Genomic DNA, 17,233 nt, shown 5'->3' on the forward strand with positions numbered 1-17,233 from the left:
ATATATTATCTTACATTATTCCTTTAATGCTTCATTGATTAAACATTATGATTGTGATATGAATTATTGTACATGTTTAGGGTCCTTTTAAATTCAACCTGCACAAGCTTGAAATTCAGTTGTACACCAGAGCATCATTACAGGTGTTTGAGCCTTGTTGGGTGTTTCCTGTTACAGCACCCTACACCATCATCACTTTCCCCTTCCTGTTTGCGGTGATGTTTGGTGACATGGGTCACGGCGTGCTGATGACCTGTGCTGCCCTCTACCTGGTCATCCGAGAGAGCCGCCTCCTTGCCCAGAAGAGCGACAATGAGGTACAGTGAGACATATAAATAATACAGATTCACAGTTTTATACAAATATTGGAAACATGACACACATACTGTATGATACATTGTGTGTCTCTGCAGATGTTCAACATGGTGTTTGCTGGCCGCTATATCATCCTCCTGATGGGGATCTTCTCCATTTACTGCGGCATCATTTACAATGACTGCTTCTCCAAGTCACTGAACATGTTTGGCTCTGGGTGGAGCGTCAGGCCCATGTTTGGCCCCAAAGGAGCCAACTGGACGTAAGTCAGCCTATCCTGCCTGGACTGATACTGTCTGAGATGATCCACATCCCAGATTATACTCTTCAAGTTAATCTAGTCATATAGAGTGTTTTTACAGAACAGACGGAGCTGAACAAGAGGCCTAATTTTTAGATATATGCCATTAAAATTCACTCAAAAAAAGGAATAGTTCAACATTTTGCAGACATTTTGATATTTGCTTTTTTCCCAGAGAAGTTAGATATCAATCTCATGTCTGTGTGTTAAGTACAAATTGTCAAGCTTTGTATAACATTATTACAAAACTGTCCAGAGTTCAGAAACACAACCACAAACACCTCTAAAGCTTGGTTAAGAAGTCGTATCTGTTTGTTACACACTGGAACTATTTCTTGGCCAACAACAACTTGATGCAGTGACTTCCTGTCACAGTTAGGTTGCCAGATTTGATACCATTGTGCCTGCACAGAGGCTAAAATCTGTGCTCACTGACCTGAGAAGAAACTGTTAGAGATAGAACTACAGATATTGCAAAGATACTAAAATATTCAGATAAGTGTAGAAGCAGGAAATTAAACTCATGTAGGCACCTTCTTAGACCAGTCAGATCCATTCAGGTTCTGTATGGTCGATTGATGTGATTTTAAAGTGTATTGTTTTTGCCTCTTAAACCCACAGCAGGTGAATAATCTGCTTCTTTAATTTTCTCCTCATCTGTCCCAGAGTTGAGACACTTGATGGAAACGCAGTTCTTCAGTTAGACCCAGCTGTTCCTGGTGTGTTCAACGGGCCTTATCCACTGGGAATTGACCCGGTAAATCTGCACACTCACTAAAACAGCAACAGTAAATAACTGTTAGTCATTTTCTGTGCTTAGAATCACGGTGCAACATTACCTCTGGCTTGTAAACTTCAAGAATGACGCTAACAATATTCTGAATTTTTCCTATTGTCAACAAGTAGGGAAACTTCAGGAAGAGACCCAAGCAATGAATGTGTCCTATGAAAGCTAGTTTTATACTTTCCACATCCACGAGTGCGCAATTTCATTATTAGAAGGTATATGTGAGGCTTTGTGTGGACATGTACCCTCCAATTTGCTGACTCCAAGCAGTTTTGTCCACAAAAGTTATAATATGTAACTTTTCCACATTGAAATTAAAATGAATAGATCTATGTTATTTTTTTTTCGTTGCACACTTAACATCATCCCAAATGTTTCCAGCAATTTGATTTTACTTATGGTAACGGTTCGTTTCATTAGGTCACCTGTCAATGACGTCATTACACATATGTGCATGTGTCAGTGTTGTGGTATCCCACCAAAAGCTCAAAATTGACTTTTATCCATCACATTTTTAAGATACACTTTTTACACCTTGGTCATTTTCAACTAAATGTTTTAACCGGATGAAGGATTTTAGTCATCGGATGTCTGGATCTGAAGTTATCAGAGAAAAAAGCTGAGTAAATGTTACACAGCTTATCTCCCAGTCGCTGAGACATCCTGTGTCCGCTGAATCAATGATTTTTAAAGTGAAACTGCTTATTAAGGCTTAACATATGTTGAAACAAATAACAACAAGCAGTCCAGAATTGACTGTTTCCAGCATGTTGGTGGTTATATGAGAGCAGCGTAAATAGAAATGAAGAGGAATAAAAAGGAGCAGTCCTGTTGCTCTGGTTGGGTCTCAGACATCTGAACATGCTGTGTGGTCCCTGCAGATCTGGAATGTCGCCACCAACAAGCTGACTTTCCTCAACTCATTCAAGATGAAGATGTCTGTGATCCTGGGCGTCATCCACATGCTGTTCGGAGTGTCTCTCAGTCTCTTCAACCACCTGTAAGTGTGACACTCAGTGAGGCTAATGTTGAATGTTGACACTATGTTGATTACATTCATTAGTAATATGAAGTAATATAATAATAATAGGGTTATTCTATTTATGTGATAAAACATTTAGCTGAATTTAAAACTGGGACATGTTGATCAGCTTTGTCAGGATGTTTGCTCTTCTGGCTGACAGTGCCAGTGCTAACAATCTCAATCACATTCACATAATAAACCAGGCAAATGCTTGGGGCCCCCAAGGTTAAAAGATGGCCCCTCATATTAGCTCATTTTGCAATGACAAATATAAACATATATACAGTGCACTGCTGCCCCAAAGCCCCCCTATCCCCCTGATGATGTGAGCTCTACCCATTGTCTGCAAGTGAGGCATTCAGGGAACATGTGTAAACTGTAGCGTCTACTGATAGTCTGCATGTGAGGTGTTTAGTGGACACGTGTAAGTTGTAGCATCTGCAAAAAGTTGGTGTGTGTGTGTATATGTCCGTGGGTGTGTTGGGATCTTTAATGGATTTCGATGGGCTTCTTTGCCTGGTGCCCCCCAGACTGTAGGGTCGCCCCTGTCCCCTAGTTAATTATATTTTCCCTGAAGACCTAAATAAGCAAAGTTAAAAGCTCTAATCCATCACCAACAAGCAGAGCTATTGTCTGCATTGTTAAATGACGTCTCTGCACCGCAGGTACTTCAAGAAGCCACTGAACATCTTCCTGGGCTTCATCCCAGAGATCGTCTTCATGTCCAGCCTGTTTGGCTACCTCGTCTTGTTGGTCTTCTACAAGTGGACGGCTTACGACGCCTACACCTCCAAGGATGCTCCCAGCCTGCTCATCCACTTCATCAACATGTGTCTCTTCAACTATAATGACCCTACCAACAAGCCCCTCTACAGGGGACAGGTGCTCCCTCCCTCACCCACCCCTCTGCCTCTCCCAGCTTCCCGCCCCTCCCTCTTGCACTCACATAGTTGAACACTGGTAGAGAGGTGCTCATAGTGAACAAAACAGAGGTTTACCTTCTTCCAGAGAGGTCAGAGGTCAGGCACTATGACTGGATCTGACATGGTACATTGATACTTGCTTGGTGACATAAGACTTGAACTCAGACCATTTAAAGGACAGTATTTTAGACTACTGTAGTACACTTAACTCTGCTGGTCAGACTTACAGTGCAGTCAGAAAGTATTAGGACAGTAATATGGTTTTCATTGTTTAGGCTCCACTCCAGCACAGTCTGGCTCTTGTTACATATAGCACCAGAGGAAATGTTATCGGAGATTTTTTTTGCAGTAACTTGTTAGTTACCAATCTACCTAATTTTGCTTTCCATTGAGATCACCGTGTGAGAATATGGTTGACGTGGTGAAAATTATAGTATCGAGGGAGTATCTCTCACATTTACTGTTTTATGTTATTTCTATCGCTCAGCCCTTTTTTTTCGTTTGAAGCAATGACACTAATTGGAATGGAGACTGGAACATAGCAGCCAAAGGGAGATTTATCCCAGATATCATATCCGTTCAGTGCTACTAATGATACGTCAACATTAGCTGTAGTTAGTGTTGATTTCCTGCCACTTGTTGCCAGATGAAGTTGTAGATCAAAAACACTAGAAACATCCAAGCAGAAAAGTATGTTCTCCTTTAAACAGCTTGATTTAGTGTTGATTTAGAGGGAGTCAGTCAGCCTTCATCTTGGTTTACTGAGACGTGCAAGAAAACAAAGAAAGGCTTGTATTTTATAGATGAGTTTAATAATCAGACTCAAAGACAGAAGAAAGAAAATCAGCTGTGTGGTTTTCCTGTGCCAGCAGTGAGATTCAGGCCTCACCAGGATGTTCAGAGGATAAGCGTTCTTCTGATCACTGCCACACATCGCCAACACCTTATTAACCTCTCTCTGTTTGAATCTGTAGATGGGGATCCAGGTTTTGTTGGTGCTGATTGCCCTTGCATGTGTACCCTGTATGCTGATTGTGAAAACTATGGTGCTTCGGCGTCAGCACCTGTGGAAAAAGCACCTGGTATGTGGATCTGACCCCACCTATAACCTTACTGTCACCTTTGATGAATAACAATTATAACCTTTGATATAACCTTTTTTTTCACTCCTATTCTGCCATTCATTGTATTGTGTAACGTGGTTGGTTGTGTTGCCATGAAAAATGCTTAAAGCCTGCCTTGGAAACGCTGATATTTTATTGGGATATATGCAACAAATACTTGACAGACTAAGGGGCACCCTAACAGCGAGTTTTACTGTTTTATATTTGACAAGTTTCTGTCCAAACTCTTAAGTATCCAACAGATATTTCTTAGCTGAATTTATCCACTATATATATGAGATATTGCAGCCTGGAGGTCTGGTTGCTCTCACTTGGTTGTGTTAAACCTCAAAGACTTGAAGCCACATCACAATAAAGACCAGCGCCATTTAAATAGAGTTCTGGTGAATTCACTGTTGACTGTTATTTACAGCTTTCTGAAATGTAAACGTTGGCACATTTCACTGTGTATTCATAACAATTATAAATAGAGTTCCACACAGATTTATTAGCTTTAACCACAGTTTTGTGGGTTGATTATTTTTAGTTTTAAGTTCCCACAACTAAAACTAATTTAAATCTAGTTTTGGTCATTAATAATTAGTGTTTGCAGCACTTGATAACATTATGTTAATTTTAGCTTTTATAAATGTTGATGAGCTCCCTACTTGTTTGTTATTGGCGTTTGTTCTTTGTCTAATTTGCAATAGGTTGTAGATAAATTCATCCTTAAAACTGGTTCTAATTTTCTGACTTTCCAGGACCCTGACATCAGTAAACATTATTTGCAGAAATTACTACTAAAATACAAGATGCTGCTTATTACTGTAACAGGTCAAGCAGCTAATTCAGCATCTGTAGAAGTGATATTTTGGATGGCGGAGGAAACAATATTAAAATTGTCTAAATTATTATATAATTTATTATTCTGCAGATACATACGACTTATTGAATAGGACTTTACATTAAAACAGTAGTTAGTCAATCCATTCATCTGTCTTTCACATGATCATTTATCTGTTATTTGTTGATGGAATTGTCAACAAATACAAATACATTTTGTCAAAGTTATTTTTTGTTTGGTTTTGTCTCTTTTTTGTTGTGGAAAAGAAAAATCGTCAGTAATTTTCACTGATAAAACTGATACTGGTGCCATATTTCAAAGTTCTCAACACTGTTTTTCCAAATAGTTAATGTACCTGCCTTAACTGACCACTTTCTTGAATGGCAGAGGCAATATTTAGTTTCCGAGCCCCTTTAGTTATAATCACTCTTTGATTGTTGAACGTTTGCATTTTTCATGAAGCGGCAGTTTTTGTCTTCGTTCATCTACCATCAGTGTTAACATGAGTTACACTACTTGAATGGCAAACTTTAATGTCGATGTTAATATTTTAATTCAGTATTAAAATATTAAGTTGTTATAATTAGCTAGAATATTATGATTTCCAGGTCCAGATTAGTCCCCAGAACTACCAGACCTGTTGACAAGCGCACAACAGCCAGACAAGTAACCCCATTACCAGACTAGATCAGGAGGACATTTAGATTTTTAGATTAGGGCTGTCACAATATCAGATTTTCATTACATGATTATTGTGACCCTAAAGAATCAACAATAATTATATATTAATAAAGATCCTATTAGTTAAATTCATATTAAACTTTCTTTAGTGTGTGTTTTCTGTCTTTATAGCAAATAAACTAAATAAGCACTCAAATCTGAGTGTAGGGAGGTGGAGAGAGGGTTTGTGACCAGAACTGTAAAAGTGTAAAATTTATTTTTATAAATATCATGCAACACCTCTAATTCAGACCAAAGCTTCACAGTTACAAGTTGTACTTTGCCAAACTGTTTGTTGAGGTTTAAGTCAACCAGTGGGATTATTTAACCCTTCAATAAATGATTGATGATCCTACTCTAATAATTTACTGGTTTAGCCTAAAACAATCTACTGTATTATTGAACATTTTAATTATCTGTTAGTTTTTATTTATTAAAACTAAAGTGTTATCTTTGACAAGTGTTGGGTAGATTTTATTCTGCCCTCCCTCACTGTACTGGGTGCCCGGTTTTACTTGAAAAAATGGAAGCAAATTAAGAAGCGTTCAACCCAAGGCTCGCTTTAAGCTAGACACAGCTCTTGTGGCTTTTGTATCTAGTCCCAGAAGAGGGAAGAAACCCCTGCAGAGAATCTAGAGCAGTCTTTAGAGCAAACAGGCGTGTCCTCATCATGCACCGGACTCACCCAACAGGGCACGCAGAAGTTCGGAGGAGTGCGGGTGGGTAACGGGCCCACGGAGGACGAGGCTGGCATCATGGACCACGACCAGCTCTCCCAGCACTCAGAGGAAGGAGATGAGGTGAGCCTGTTAAACATCACCAAACATCAACTTCAAACATCCATCCTCTTCCAGACCTTCATTTTTTTTAATTTTTTTTTTATTCTGAATAGTTTTTAATAGGATTAGATACAGGCACTAAAGGTTAATTTTTTTCACATTTTTGTACAATAAAATAGTCTACATAGAGTATTTGATAAATTACCTAATCAAGTATCAAAATAGCTATAATCATTGCAGCACTTGATTTGGGGCACACATTTCACCTTAATGTATTTAAGTATTAAGTCTGAAATAATTTCCATGTTTTTTTCTGTAAGGGTGGACATGATACTCAGACAGCTAAATTGTGTTTTTTATTACAATTATATTGGTTAAACAATGACAATAGTTTGACTCACTTGGTTTGGTTACAGTGGTTCCAGATTCGGACGGTCAAAGGCGTATAACAAAAAAAAATACTAATTTGAAATCTGGTATCTGAGCACATTTACCAGCTGCCAGTTGTGCTTTCATATCAGAGAACAGCCGTTCTTGGACAGTAAGGAGAGATGTGGGTAATTTGGGCCCAACAACGTGCAGAGGGAAAGGGAAGGCTGGCATGAACTAGAGCTGATAAGAGATGGATTTTCCATTTCGGAAACATAAACACCAAGTTGGTTTTATGAGAACCAGCAAGTGGAATATGTGAGATCTGAGTTTTTTTTCTTTGTGTGACTCAGATGTTTGGTGTCTCCTGGATAATAAATCTGAGTGTTTATGTTTTGATAACATGTTGCTTAACTGTAATGTAGTAAGACTGCATCTTGTCATCATTATTTCAAGCATATGATCTTCCATTTAGGCATGACTTATCAACAGTGTCAAAGACTTATATTGCATAATGCTGAGAACATGCCAGTGACTGGAACAATATCAGGCTGAATACTACAGAAAATGTTAATAACCAGATACATTTGATTAATACAGGTATATTGATAGAAAAATTAGCTTTCTCTCCCTTTCTCTTGTGTTTTAAACAGCTCCTTTGAATTGTGTATTATCATTCAAAGGAGCTATTTGTAAATTTTGCTATTGCTACATAGCCCTTTGTTAGCATTAACAGCTGTTTATTTACCAGTCTAGTGGAAATGTTGCAAGTCCAGCAACACATTTTTTTCCTTTTCTCACCAAGAGTTGTCTCCAGCAGTGGAAAGCAACAGCAATGTTAACTCTTCTACATCACGTCTTTTCTTCTACTGAAGTTAGCATGCTAAACAGCTAGCCCCAGCCCGTCTCATCACTTACCGATAACAACTCAAGGTAGCCTCAAATCTACCCTGAAAATGTTGCATGGCTCAGAGGACGTATTATAACCTCTTGTCTTGTAAACGCACCAATGACCGAAGCTCTCGTCAAGTGGCAATCCCCACGTTGTAAGAAACCACGTTCTTATAAACAGCCCATTAACGTACACACAGTGACCTTCATGACCTTCATTCATGGTTTCTGGCAGTGCTGGTTATTTATAAATTTAAATATATCTAGGTGTTTTTGCAGTGGATAACAAGAGCATCTTACTGTAGCTCAAGATGTGGCGTGTGCTTTTGAGTTCTGCATGGGTCATATCCATACACGTAAAGGTCATCTTAATACAATACTCACATGGCTTCTGCAGTCTAAATATGTCAGATCAAGTGGGTATCTTCATTTTGGCAGTCTCGTGTAAGTCTGCTGCCGGTTCTCTGTCTCAGCTACAAACCTGCATGTGACCACCTGTGTGTACAGTCTCCCTCTGTGGTGGCTCAGGAAATGCAAAGAGGCTATATAATAACAAAAGATTTTGGAAGATACGCACTTGATTGTTAGCCATAACTCTTTCAGCATACGTACAGCATAAGAATATTATATTAAGATAGATGTTTAAAAAATATACTATTATATAAAATTATACTAAGATTTGAGCTACTGGTACAGCCAAATGAGAAGCACAAGCCTGACCTGTTGCTAAATGTTAAATCTAGCTTTTCAGGCTAATGTAGTTTAATGGCTACAGACTGTGTGCTTACCTCTTCAGACTGAGAAGCGCGTATCTATTTCTTACACATGACCCAAATGGATACAGATTAGTGAAACAGTCAGAGAAAGAGACACAGAAATGTATTAATGACTCAATGACTCACAGCAAGGGCCAACCTGAGCTCAAAGCTTTACCCAATCAAATGACCGAAATCCGGCCTGAAATCTGATACCTTTGTCAGGCCCTTTTAGGTTTTTGTTGGTTACCAGACCTCTAGTGTCTGATGAAATAAACTGCAAAACACTGGTGAACAAAAGTAGGATAGAAACTTCTGGACTGATGCAATTCTTGAATTCTGGCACTAATCTTTGACTTTTGTTTGCTTTCAAGCACTCAGAGGAAGAACCGGTAAGAGCCAGAGTTTGGTATTTTCTTAGCATGCCTGGATGCTGTATTGCTGATGTATCTGTTTGTGCCTTTAGAAAAAAAAGTGGTGTTATTTCTTTCTTTGAACTCTTAACAATCTGTCCAAACATCCTGTGCTCCTTAACTGTTACTCTCCTTAACTCCCAATACCAACTAGGAGCATCATTTTCCCTGAGTGCAATTTGTCAAAACCAAGCAGAAGAATTTAAATCGGGAAAAACAACAGTTTAATTATTTTATTTTAATTTGAAACAAGGGTAAGTGCCTCACCTTTGTGGCAGGTTTCATTACTTGTAAAAGAGACACTAATTAACTTTTTAAAGAGAGCTGTATTAAAGACCACTGAAGTCAGGTTGGAGATGAGTAACAGTATGAACGGAGGTGAGGTCGAAGAATCAGACCTCACAATGTATTGCCTTTTGAGATGGTCAGTTTGTCAAATTGTCATAAATTATTAATGGGTCTTGGTAGAGAGATGTGGCTGGCTACATGCACCAGTCACAGTTTAGCATCTTTCATGATGTGTGTGAGAGACAAGTCCAAGTCAAAACATCTAGGAGACCAACGCCATGACAAATCTGAGTCAAAACACCAATGGGTCTCAGAAAAATCAGAGTCAAAACTCAATATGACCAAGTTCAAGACTGGGATAGATAGACTGAGACAGATACCTACAAGACTGACATCAGTCCCAGTCAAAGTCACTCAGAGACCAAGAAAGATTTTAGTCAAAACACCATGGGACAGAGATGAATGAAAACACTCAAATGATTGAGACAAGTTGGGGTCAAACCACTGCACGGTACCGAGACGAGCCTCGTCAAAACGTCACAAGACTGAGACAAGTACAAGAGACAAGTCCAGGTCAATAAACTAATCACAAGACACAGCTCTGCTCTTGAAATATACCTTAACAGAAGTCAGCGTTTCAGACTTTGGTCTCCAGTACTCCAGATCTGCTTTTGAAATGTTCTCTAATTTAAAGACAGTGCCTGAGTTTTCTTCTTTTTACTGAGCTGTTAAGTGATCTTCTTCACAGATCCAAAGTTTCCCCTTTTGTACACTGTATACTTTGTGTAATCGCATGACTCTACTCAGTTGAAATGTTTGGGTTGCAACATTTCTAATGAGAGCCACTTGCGTCCACCTGTTTTGCCATTACGGCATGTTAGCCAGTGTTGTTTTCATTAGCTACTTGTGTCAGAGACTCTTGAATGGGAACAATGGGTTCTGCTTCCGTGAACTCTGTTTCACGAGTCCAAGGACAAAAGAGAAGCATGGAAAAAGGAAACCAGACCAGTGCCAAACCAAACCCAACACGAGCAACGTAGAGCAATAGACTCCAGTGCTGCCCCCCCCCCCCCTTCCAGCCTGCTTCATACAGGAAAGGCTAGTCTTGCTCCAGGATGGAGAGAACGGAGGAACTCTGTTGGCTTTACAATACACAAACAAGCCCCTGTGCTCTGAGCCTGCTGAGAAAAAAAGGAGAAACAAACCCAAACAAGCCAGACATCTTTGCTCTTTGTTTTCTGCCTGACTAGCGATAATGGCTCAGCCAGGGGTCAAAGGTCAAAGCAAGCACTCATTAAGATGATAACAGAATTTCCATTCCTAGTCGTTTCCACTGTTCAGCCCATATGGACAGTAGAGATGTTATTGTTGGACACATTTTCAAGGGCAAAGCTGGGTGATAATCGTTTCTCAGTGCTGAGTAGAAGATTAAATGTTTGTAATAAACCACCGGTCAAAAGTTTGAGGACACCTGCTTTTTTACAGTTTTTTATTGAAATTTAAGCAGCTTGCATCCAGTGAAAAGTCTTTAATGGCACAAAGGTCAGTGGTAAACTGCCCAAGGTTTAAAAAAATAGTGTAAGTGTCATAGGAAACCTTTTCAGGAACTAATGAACTGGTTAATTTCCAGCTTTCCTGCAGCACTGGAAGTAAAAAGATCATTTTAGTGCCTCAGTGATGCTCCTGTTATGATTATGGAGAGTACAGATACAGTATTTACCTTTTTAAAGCAGCAGAGGCAAAGGCAGTTTCAAAAAAGTTTGTTTAAAGTTGAGACATCTCTGAGCATTGAGGTCGTCAGTTCAGTCTTTGGACTGGCAGGATGACTTAAAGAGCAGCACTTGTCCCTCACTGCCACTACTGAGGTGTCCATGAGCAAAATTAAAGGGCGTGGGGCCCCTGCCATGTGCTTGATTCACTGCATGTACACATGACTTTACAGTAACCAGGTTACTACAGTGCATGTGCAGTAACAATGTTGTCCAATTACTTGCTCACCCTGATTTAACCTGGTTTCTTTTGTGCATGTAAAAGTAAAGAGTGATTCTTCTCTGGTTAAATAAAGGTTTTACACTTCTATAATGAGTCCATGAACAGCTGTGCATCAGATTTGTCCTGTGAAAACAATGTAAACAAGACACTGAAATCATCCCCGCTCACTTTTTTCAGTCCCTCACAATACAAGTAGCAATAGCTTCACTATTTAGCATTTAATAAATAAAAAAAAGTATTCAGCTCAGTTCAGTACTTGTCACCACCACCACCATGAAGACAAGTTTTATATTATTTTAGCTGTGTTTTATTTAATTATCATTGATTATCTGTTTATACCTTAACCTCCCCTTATGGATGCTCACAGGAGGATTCATGGTTGTCGACAAATACATGGGTAAACTCCCAGCCACTCTGGCTCTCTGGCTGCCAGCTGCCCCCCACTCCACTCCACCCACCCCTTCCCATCCTGTAAATGCTTATACAACGACATTATAGTCCAGTATAAATCATTTATTTTTTCTATACTGCTTATAAATACTAAACAGGAGCTCTTATCGGGGTGTGTTACCAAATAAACATACAAAACTTTGCTGCTGTACCTGTGGGCTGTGTGTGTGTGCACGCGTGCGTGCGTGCGTGTGTGCGTTCTAACCATCTTGTCTTTCCACAACAGTTTAACTTTGGTGATGTAGCTGTCCACCAGGCCATCCATACTATAGAGTACTGTCTGGGATGCATCTCCAACACAGCCTCCTACCTGCGCCTCTGGGCCCTCAGTCTGGCTCATGCACGTGAGTACAAGCACGCATACCCACAGGCATGTGAGCACATAATCTGTAAAAGAGGTCATGTATAAAGAGGTTGTAGATAAAGACATATGATAGGTACATTAGTTCAGTGATACTGGATTCAAATATTCTTTACATATTTATTTTAGTGTAATCATTATTATTTATTATTGTCTATCATTATTATTGAGTGGATGTTGGTCAGGAGGTGGAGGGTTGGTAGTTCAAAGTGTCCTTGATCCAGACACTGATGCACCTTGCATATTGTCTGTGTGAGATGGTGAATGAGAGTGAATGTAAAGCAGCTATACAAGTGCAGTCTGTGTAATGCTATAATGTTATCATCGTTGTGTGTGTGTGCAGAGCTCTCAGAGGTGCTGTGGTCCATGGTAATGCACCTGGGTCTGTCCTCCCGGAGCGGGGGCGGGTTCTTCGGCCTGTCCATCATCTTCTCGGCCTTTGCCACGCTCACGGTCGCCATCCTGCTCATCATGGAGGGGCTGTCAGCCTTCCTGCATGCCCTGCGTCTGCACTGGTTAGATACACACATTCACACACACATATATCAAATACCAACACACATACGGCCTACATGCATGCTACTAAACCCATGTGTACACTCATAATAGACTACAGAGCATAATAGACTCTCATATGCCTACACAATGACACATTGATAGAAAACATACACACAGTGAGTCGTTCTTCACCTCTTGAAACAAGTACATCTGCCTGCAGTTCTTCAGTTTTACTTGTACATGAGGAATCCTAGCAACATGAAACATTCCTGACCCAGAGTGGTTTACCAAACTGTGAGCACACAGGTCTCCAGATAATCTCACACACCCCCAGATCCATCGCCTCCTAGCACCATCTCCACCCTGCTGATCCAGACTACAACACTGCAAACTGCACTGACACACAGGGAGGGCAAACAGAGCTGAGTACAGGAAATCCAATGCAGAGAAGTCATGGATTACCCTCGCGCAGGGTGATGATCACTATGACATAGTAAAAATATATTAACGGGTAGTAGAGGTAATGTGGAAGTAGAATTTGTTTGAACATAACAGCTGTAATCATGAATCATATTAATGTATATATTTTAAGTAGACAAGTATTTTGAGCTGTGCACACAGATGGAGTACTATAGAGAACTGTGAGGAGGAGGTGTTGTTTAAGTGATGGATGATAAATGCTCAGTATCCCAAGAGGGAAACCTCCCGTTCAGCACAGAGCACGTAATTATATCCATCCAGTGATTTACGAGCAGTCAAAGACTGTTTCATACACACTCTGGGCTTCTCTGTCAGATAGGTGTCTATAAATCAAGTTAAAAAAAGTAAGGCAGCAAGGAGAGAGAGTGAAAGAGTCCATCCATCCAAAATGCAAAGGATATGTATTTATTTTCACTATACCTCTAGTGGTATTCAGATACAATGGATATAAAAAGTGTACACGCCCCTGTTAAAATGATGACCCCTGTTAAAATTATTTAATGCTAAAATTAAATCAAAAGGTGCTTCATCAAAGTATTAGTTTAAGGGTGTGCACATTAATGCGACCAGCTTATTGTACGTTTTTTCCCCCTGATAGATTTGTTTGTTTTTCCATTGAATTGTACAGGTAATTGGTCACATTAAAGGTGGGAAAAGTTTTGAAATTATTTATTGTGGTCTTTTTATAATTTTAACAGGGGTGTGTACACTTTTTATATCCACTGTAGTATGTTAAAATAAGCTTTTTGTAACTTGCTGTATGTGAATCAGCCCTTAAACATCCCAACTTCCTGTTTTACCTTGTTGTAGACAAGTGTTGGTCAGGGTCAGGAAGTCACCAAAATGCATAAGAATCATTTTCTCAGGACTGTGAATGTTCATACCAGGAATAATGGTAATATGCTGAAAGCACAGGTCAACATGGCTGCACTCAGCTCCTACTTAACAGGAAGTGATAAAACAAACAGCTGTGATATCTGATACATATTAACACGTGTTTGATAATAATAATGGGCCTCATTCACTAATATCTTCTAAAGTATTTCCTTAAATTCTTTCCTGAGTTGTTCTTAAGAAAGTTCTTAAGAAAACTCTATGTCAGATTCATGAACATGTTCTTAAACTGCATAATTGTGTGCACCTGTGTTCTTAGATGATGAATGCCAATCTCTTCGTAAACTGAAAGCGTGTGCCAGTTGGCCCCGATCAGCATAGGTAAACGTGTGGGTCGTGGGTCGTGTGCAGAAACAGACAGAAGTCACAAAGAGATACTGTAAGGGATTGAGAAAATGCCATAACGAAAAAATCTAAAGACGGAGCACTAGAATCAAAACGCAAAAGGAACTTTAGTAGTTCTGAAGTGGAGGTGTTGCTGCAGGAAGTGAGCTGCAAATGAGTGTAATATTTAATAGCGGATATAAAATCAAACACAAAAAAGATGTATGGGATGCAGTCACATTCAGTGAAAGGATGCACTGTGGATGAGGTTAAAAAGAAGTGGTTTGATTTGAAATCTGACACCAGAAAAATCAGACAAAAGATGCAGAGCACTACAGGGGGGGCAGCAGACAAAGAATTGTCTGAGGTGGACCAGCGCATTGGGGCCATCATTGGAGAAAAGACCAGAATGCTTTGTAAAATAACAAAAATAAATAAATATTATAAGTGACAAAAATATTTTTGTAATTTAAATAATATAATATTATATAACTGTTGAACAGAAGAAAATGTAATAACCACTTATTTTGCTCTAACATGTCAGCACTCAAATGTGAGTACTGTGAGTGTATTATACTCCAGGTGCCCATACCTCAGCATAACTTTTGTAAACAGTCTCTAAAATGCTCTTGCTCATATCTTATGAGTCCAGTTTCCTGATACAAGCGCTCTATTGCTTTTTTAACTAGAATTACAGAATCATGGTTGTTTGCCTCCGCCAACCAACCAAGTTGCAGGAAATACGGTCACAATCTTCCCTTCCTGAGTTAAAGCACTGAATAATGACCAGAAGTGTTTTTGCAGAACATTATGATGTCACAGTCAAGTTGACCATTGACCATTTGGATATAAAACGTCATCACTTCATTTTAACCTTACAAACATTTCAGTTAAATTGTGTATGAATTTATTTTCGTTAATAACCATCTTCACACAATTTAGTAAGCTCACCAGTGGAGTGGAAATATGTCAGATGATTCACTGTGTCCCCTGTCTGCATAAAACCAACTAGCACCATGTCATCAGCATATTCAAACAACTGGCAGGTAGTTTGTAGTAGTTATTATTGTGTTGGAGTAACAACTTACTCATGACAAATGGGTTGGAATCATAATTCAAGTGGAATAATGTCCAGAAAATACAGCTACTTTCTCTTTGAAGATTCTGCTGTTATACATAAAACATAAAAGGTAATTAAAGGAATAGTTCACCTCACTCTCAATCTCATGTCTGTGAGTCAGGGACAGAGCTGGAGTCAGGAGGTGTATAGCCTAGCTTAGCATAAAGACTGGAAGTGAAACAGCTAGCCTGACTCTGTCCAAAGTTCAAAAACACCAACATTTCTTAAGCTCACTGATTAAACATGTTGGATCTCATTTGTTTAATCTGAATTTAGGATTTACTGACAAGCTGCAGTGTTTCACTGAACAGAACCTCAGGCCATAACACTGGTTGCCAGCTAAACTTGGTCAGCAAAGATTTGGATTTTGGTCTCAGATGCCAGGCTACCAAACTCATTGTGAAAACTACAGGAAGCTCACAAAGTCCCTTCACCCAGCTGCTGTTCCCAAACAAAGACAGACCCAGATACATCCAGCATGTTGCTCTAACTAAAACTACAACTTGTCATTTTTACATTTCTCATTGTGTACGTTCATACGACATGTTCATTAAGTCATTGACAGGATTATTTTTGAACTTAGCTATTTCTCCCTGCTTCAAGTGTTAATGCTAAACTAAGCTACCATGTTCTGATTACAGCTCCATGTTCAGATTGATATTGATCATGACTGACTCAAACTGGTCCTGCACTTGTGTATCTTTTTATGTATTACACATGTTGAAGCAGTGCTGGTTAATCAGTGTACAAAAATATAAATTGATAGATGAGGGCTGTTATTTACAGGCCTTTCTGCTGTGTGACATATCCAGTCTCACTGACCACCATTTATTTGTGGCAAATAAGAGTTGATATTAACAAGTGCACCCTGCTACATTTCTGTTTGACACAACATTCCTTTTAAACAGAAGAAGTGAAAGCAGCAGGTTTATTGTCTTTAATCCCTCTGGTCTGGTTCCTGCTAATAACACAGAGCTGTATGTTGTGGTTCTGAGGTGGATGAACGAAGGGAGGAATATCTTGTGTGTTTTTGTTGGACAGAGTTATGCTTAACTGCTGTTCTCGGGGCAGATTGTTTTAAGTAGGTTTAAGTGCAAACGGCCTGTCTGTCTTGTGTCTGTCTGTCGTTCCTGTAAACCAGAGGAAAGTGATCTGACCAACTTTGAAAGACCAGCACAGCTGTCTTTTGTCCAGTCTGTTGTCCGTCCAACGCTGTATTGTGTTTTTGTGGTCCAACCTATCTGCCTCACACATGGGCCAGAGACCGGACTGTCATGGAGGCAGGTGTAATCAGCCAAGTTGAACCAGAGATTTGTTGAGAGTGACTCCAGGCCAAACAACACATCTTTGTCTGCATATCAGCAGCTGCAGAACCTTTAATTATAAGATAAGTGGAGGAAACAAGAAAAATACCTTCAAGGAACGACAGAACTTCCTCATGATAGCAAACATCTGTTGGATCACACAAATATCTTTTAAAATGTAACCTGTTGCTTGATAATGTGAAAAAAATAATATTATGCTTGAAGGTTTACATACATATTAAATTAAAAAAGGGGCACACACAACAATGGAGTAAAAGAAAAGTGTTTTTCGTAATAT

At 39.4% G+C, this 17,233-nt stretch overlaps 1 protein-coding gene across 4 annotated transcripts in view; it reads left to right on the plus strand.

Annotated features, from left to right (window-relative positions):
- The window catches only part of atp6v0a1b (ATPase H+ transporting V0 subunit a1b), a 33,094-nt gene that overhangs the window by 9,566 nt on the left and 6,295 nt on the right, over nucleotides 1–17,233 (plus strand). The window contains exons 12-21 of one of the 4 annotated variants that reach the window (XM_071462643.1): nucleotides 178–317; nucleotides 414–577; nucleotides 1,283–1,373; nucleotides 2,285–2,403; nucleotides 3,093–3,309; nucleotides 4,325–4,432; nucleotides 6,617–6,817; nucleotides 9,186–9,203; nucleotides 12,181–12,298; nucleotides 12,659–12,830. In XM_071462643.1, coding sequence (XP_071318744.1) covers nucleotides 178–317; nucleotides 414–577; nucleotides 1,283–1,373; nucleotides 2,285–2,403; nucleotides 3,093–3,309; nucleotides 4,325–4,432; nucleotides 6,617–6,817; nucleotides 9,186–9,203; nucleotides 12,181–12,298; nucleotides 12,659–12,830 — 1,348 coding nt within the window. The remainder of the gene's footprint in view (nucleotides 1–177; nucleotides 318–413; nucleotides 578–1,282; nucleotides 1,374–2,284; nucleotides 2,404–3,092; nucleotides 3,310–4,324; nucleotides 4,433–6,616; nucleotides 6,818–9,185; nucleotides 9,204–12,180; nucleotides 12,299–12,658; nucleotides 12,831–17,233) is intronic. The other 3 variants (XM_071462646.1, XM_071462644.1, XM_071462647.1) reach the window with 3 other exon arrangements.

The sequence above is a fragment of the Trachinotus anak genome, unplaced genomic scaffold (assembly GCF_046630095.1).
Source record: "Trachinotus anak isolate AG129_WGS33_773 ecotype Australia unplaced genomic scaffold, CSIRO_AGI_Tana_v1 ptg000025l, whole genome shotgun sequence".
Classification (NCBI taxonomy): Eukaryota; Metazoa; Chordata; class Actinopteri; order Carangiformes; family Carangidae; genus Trachinotus; species Trachinotus anak.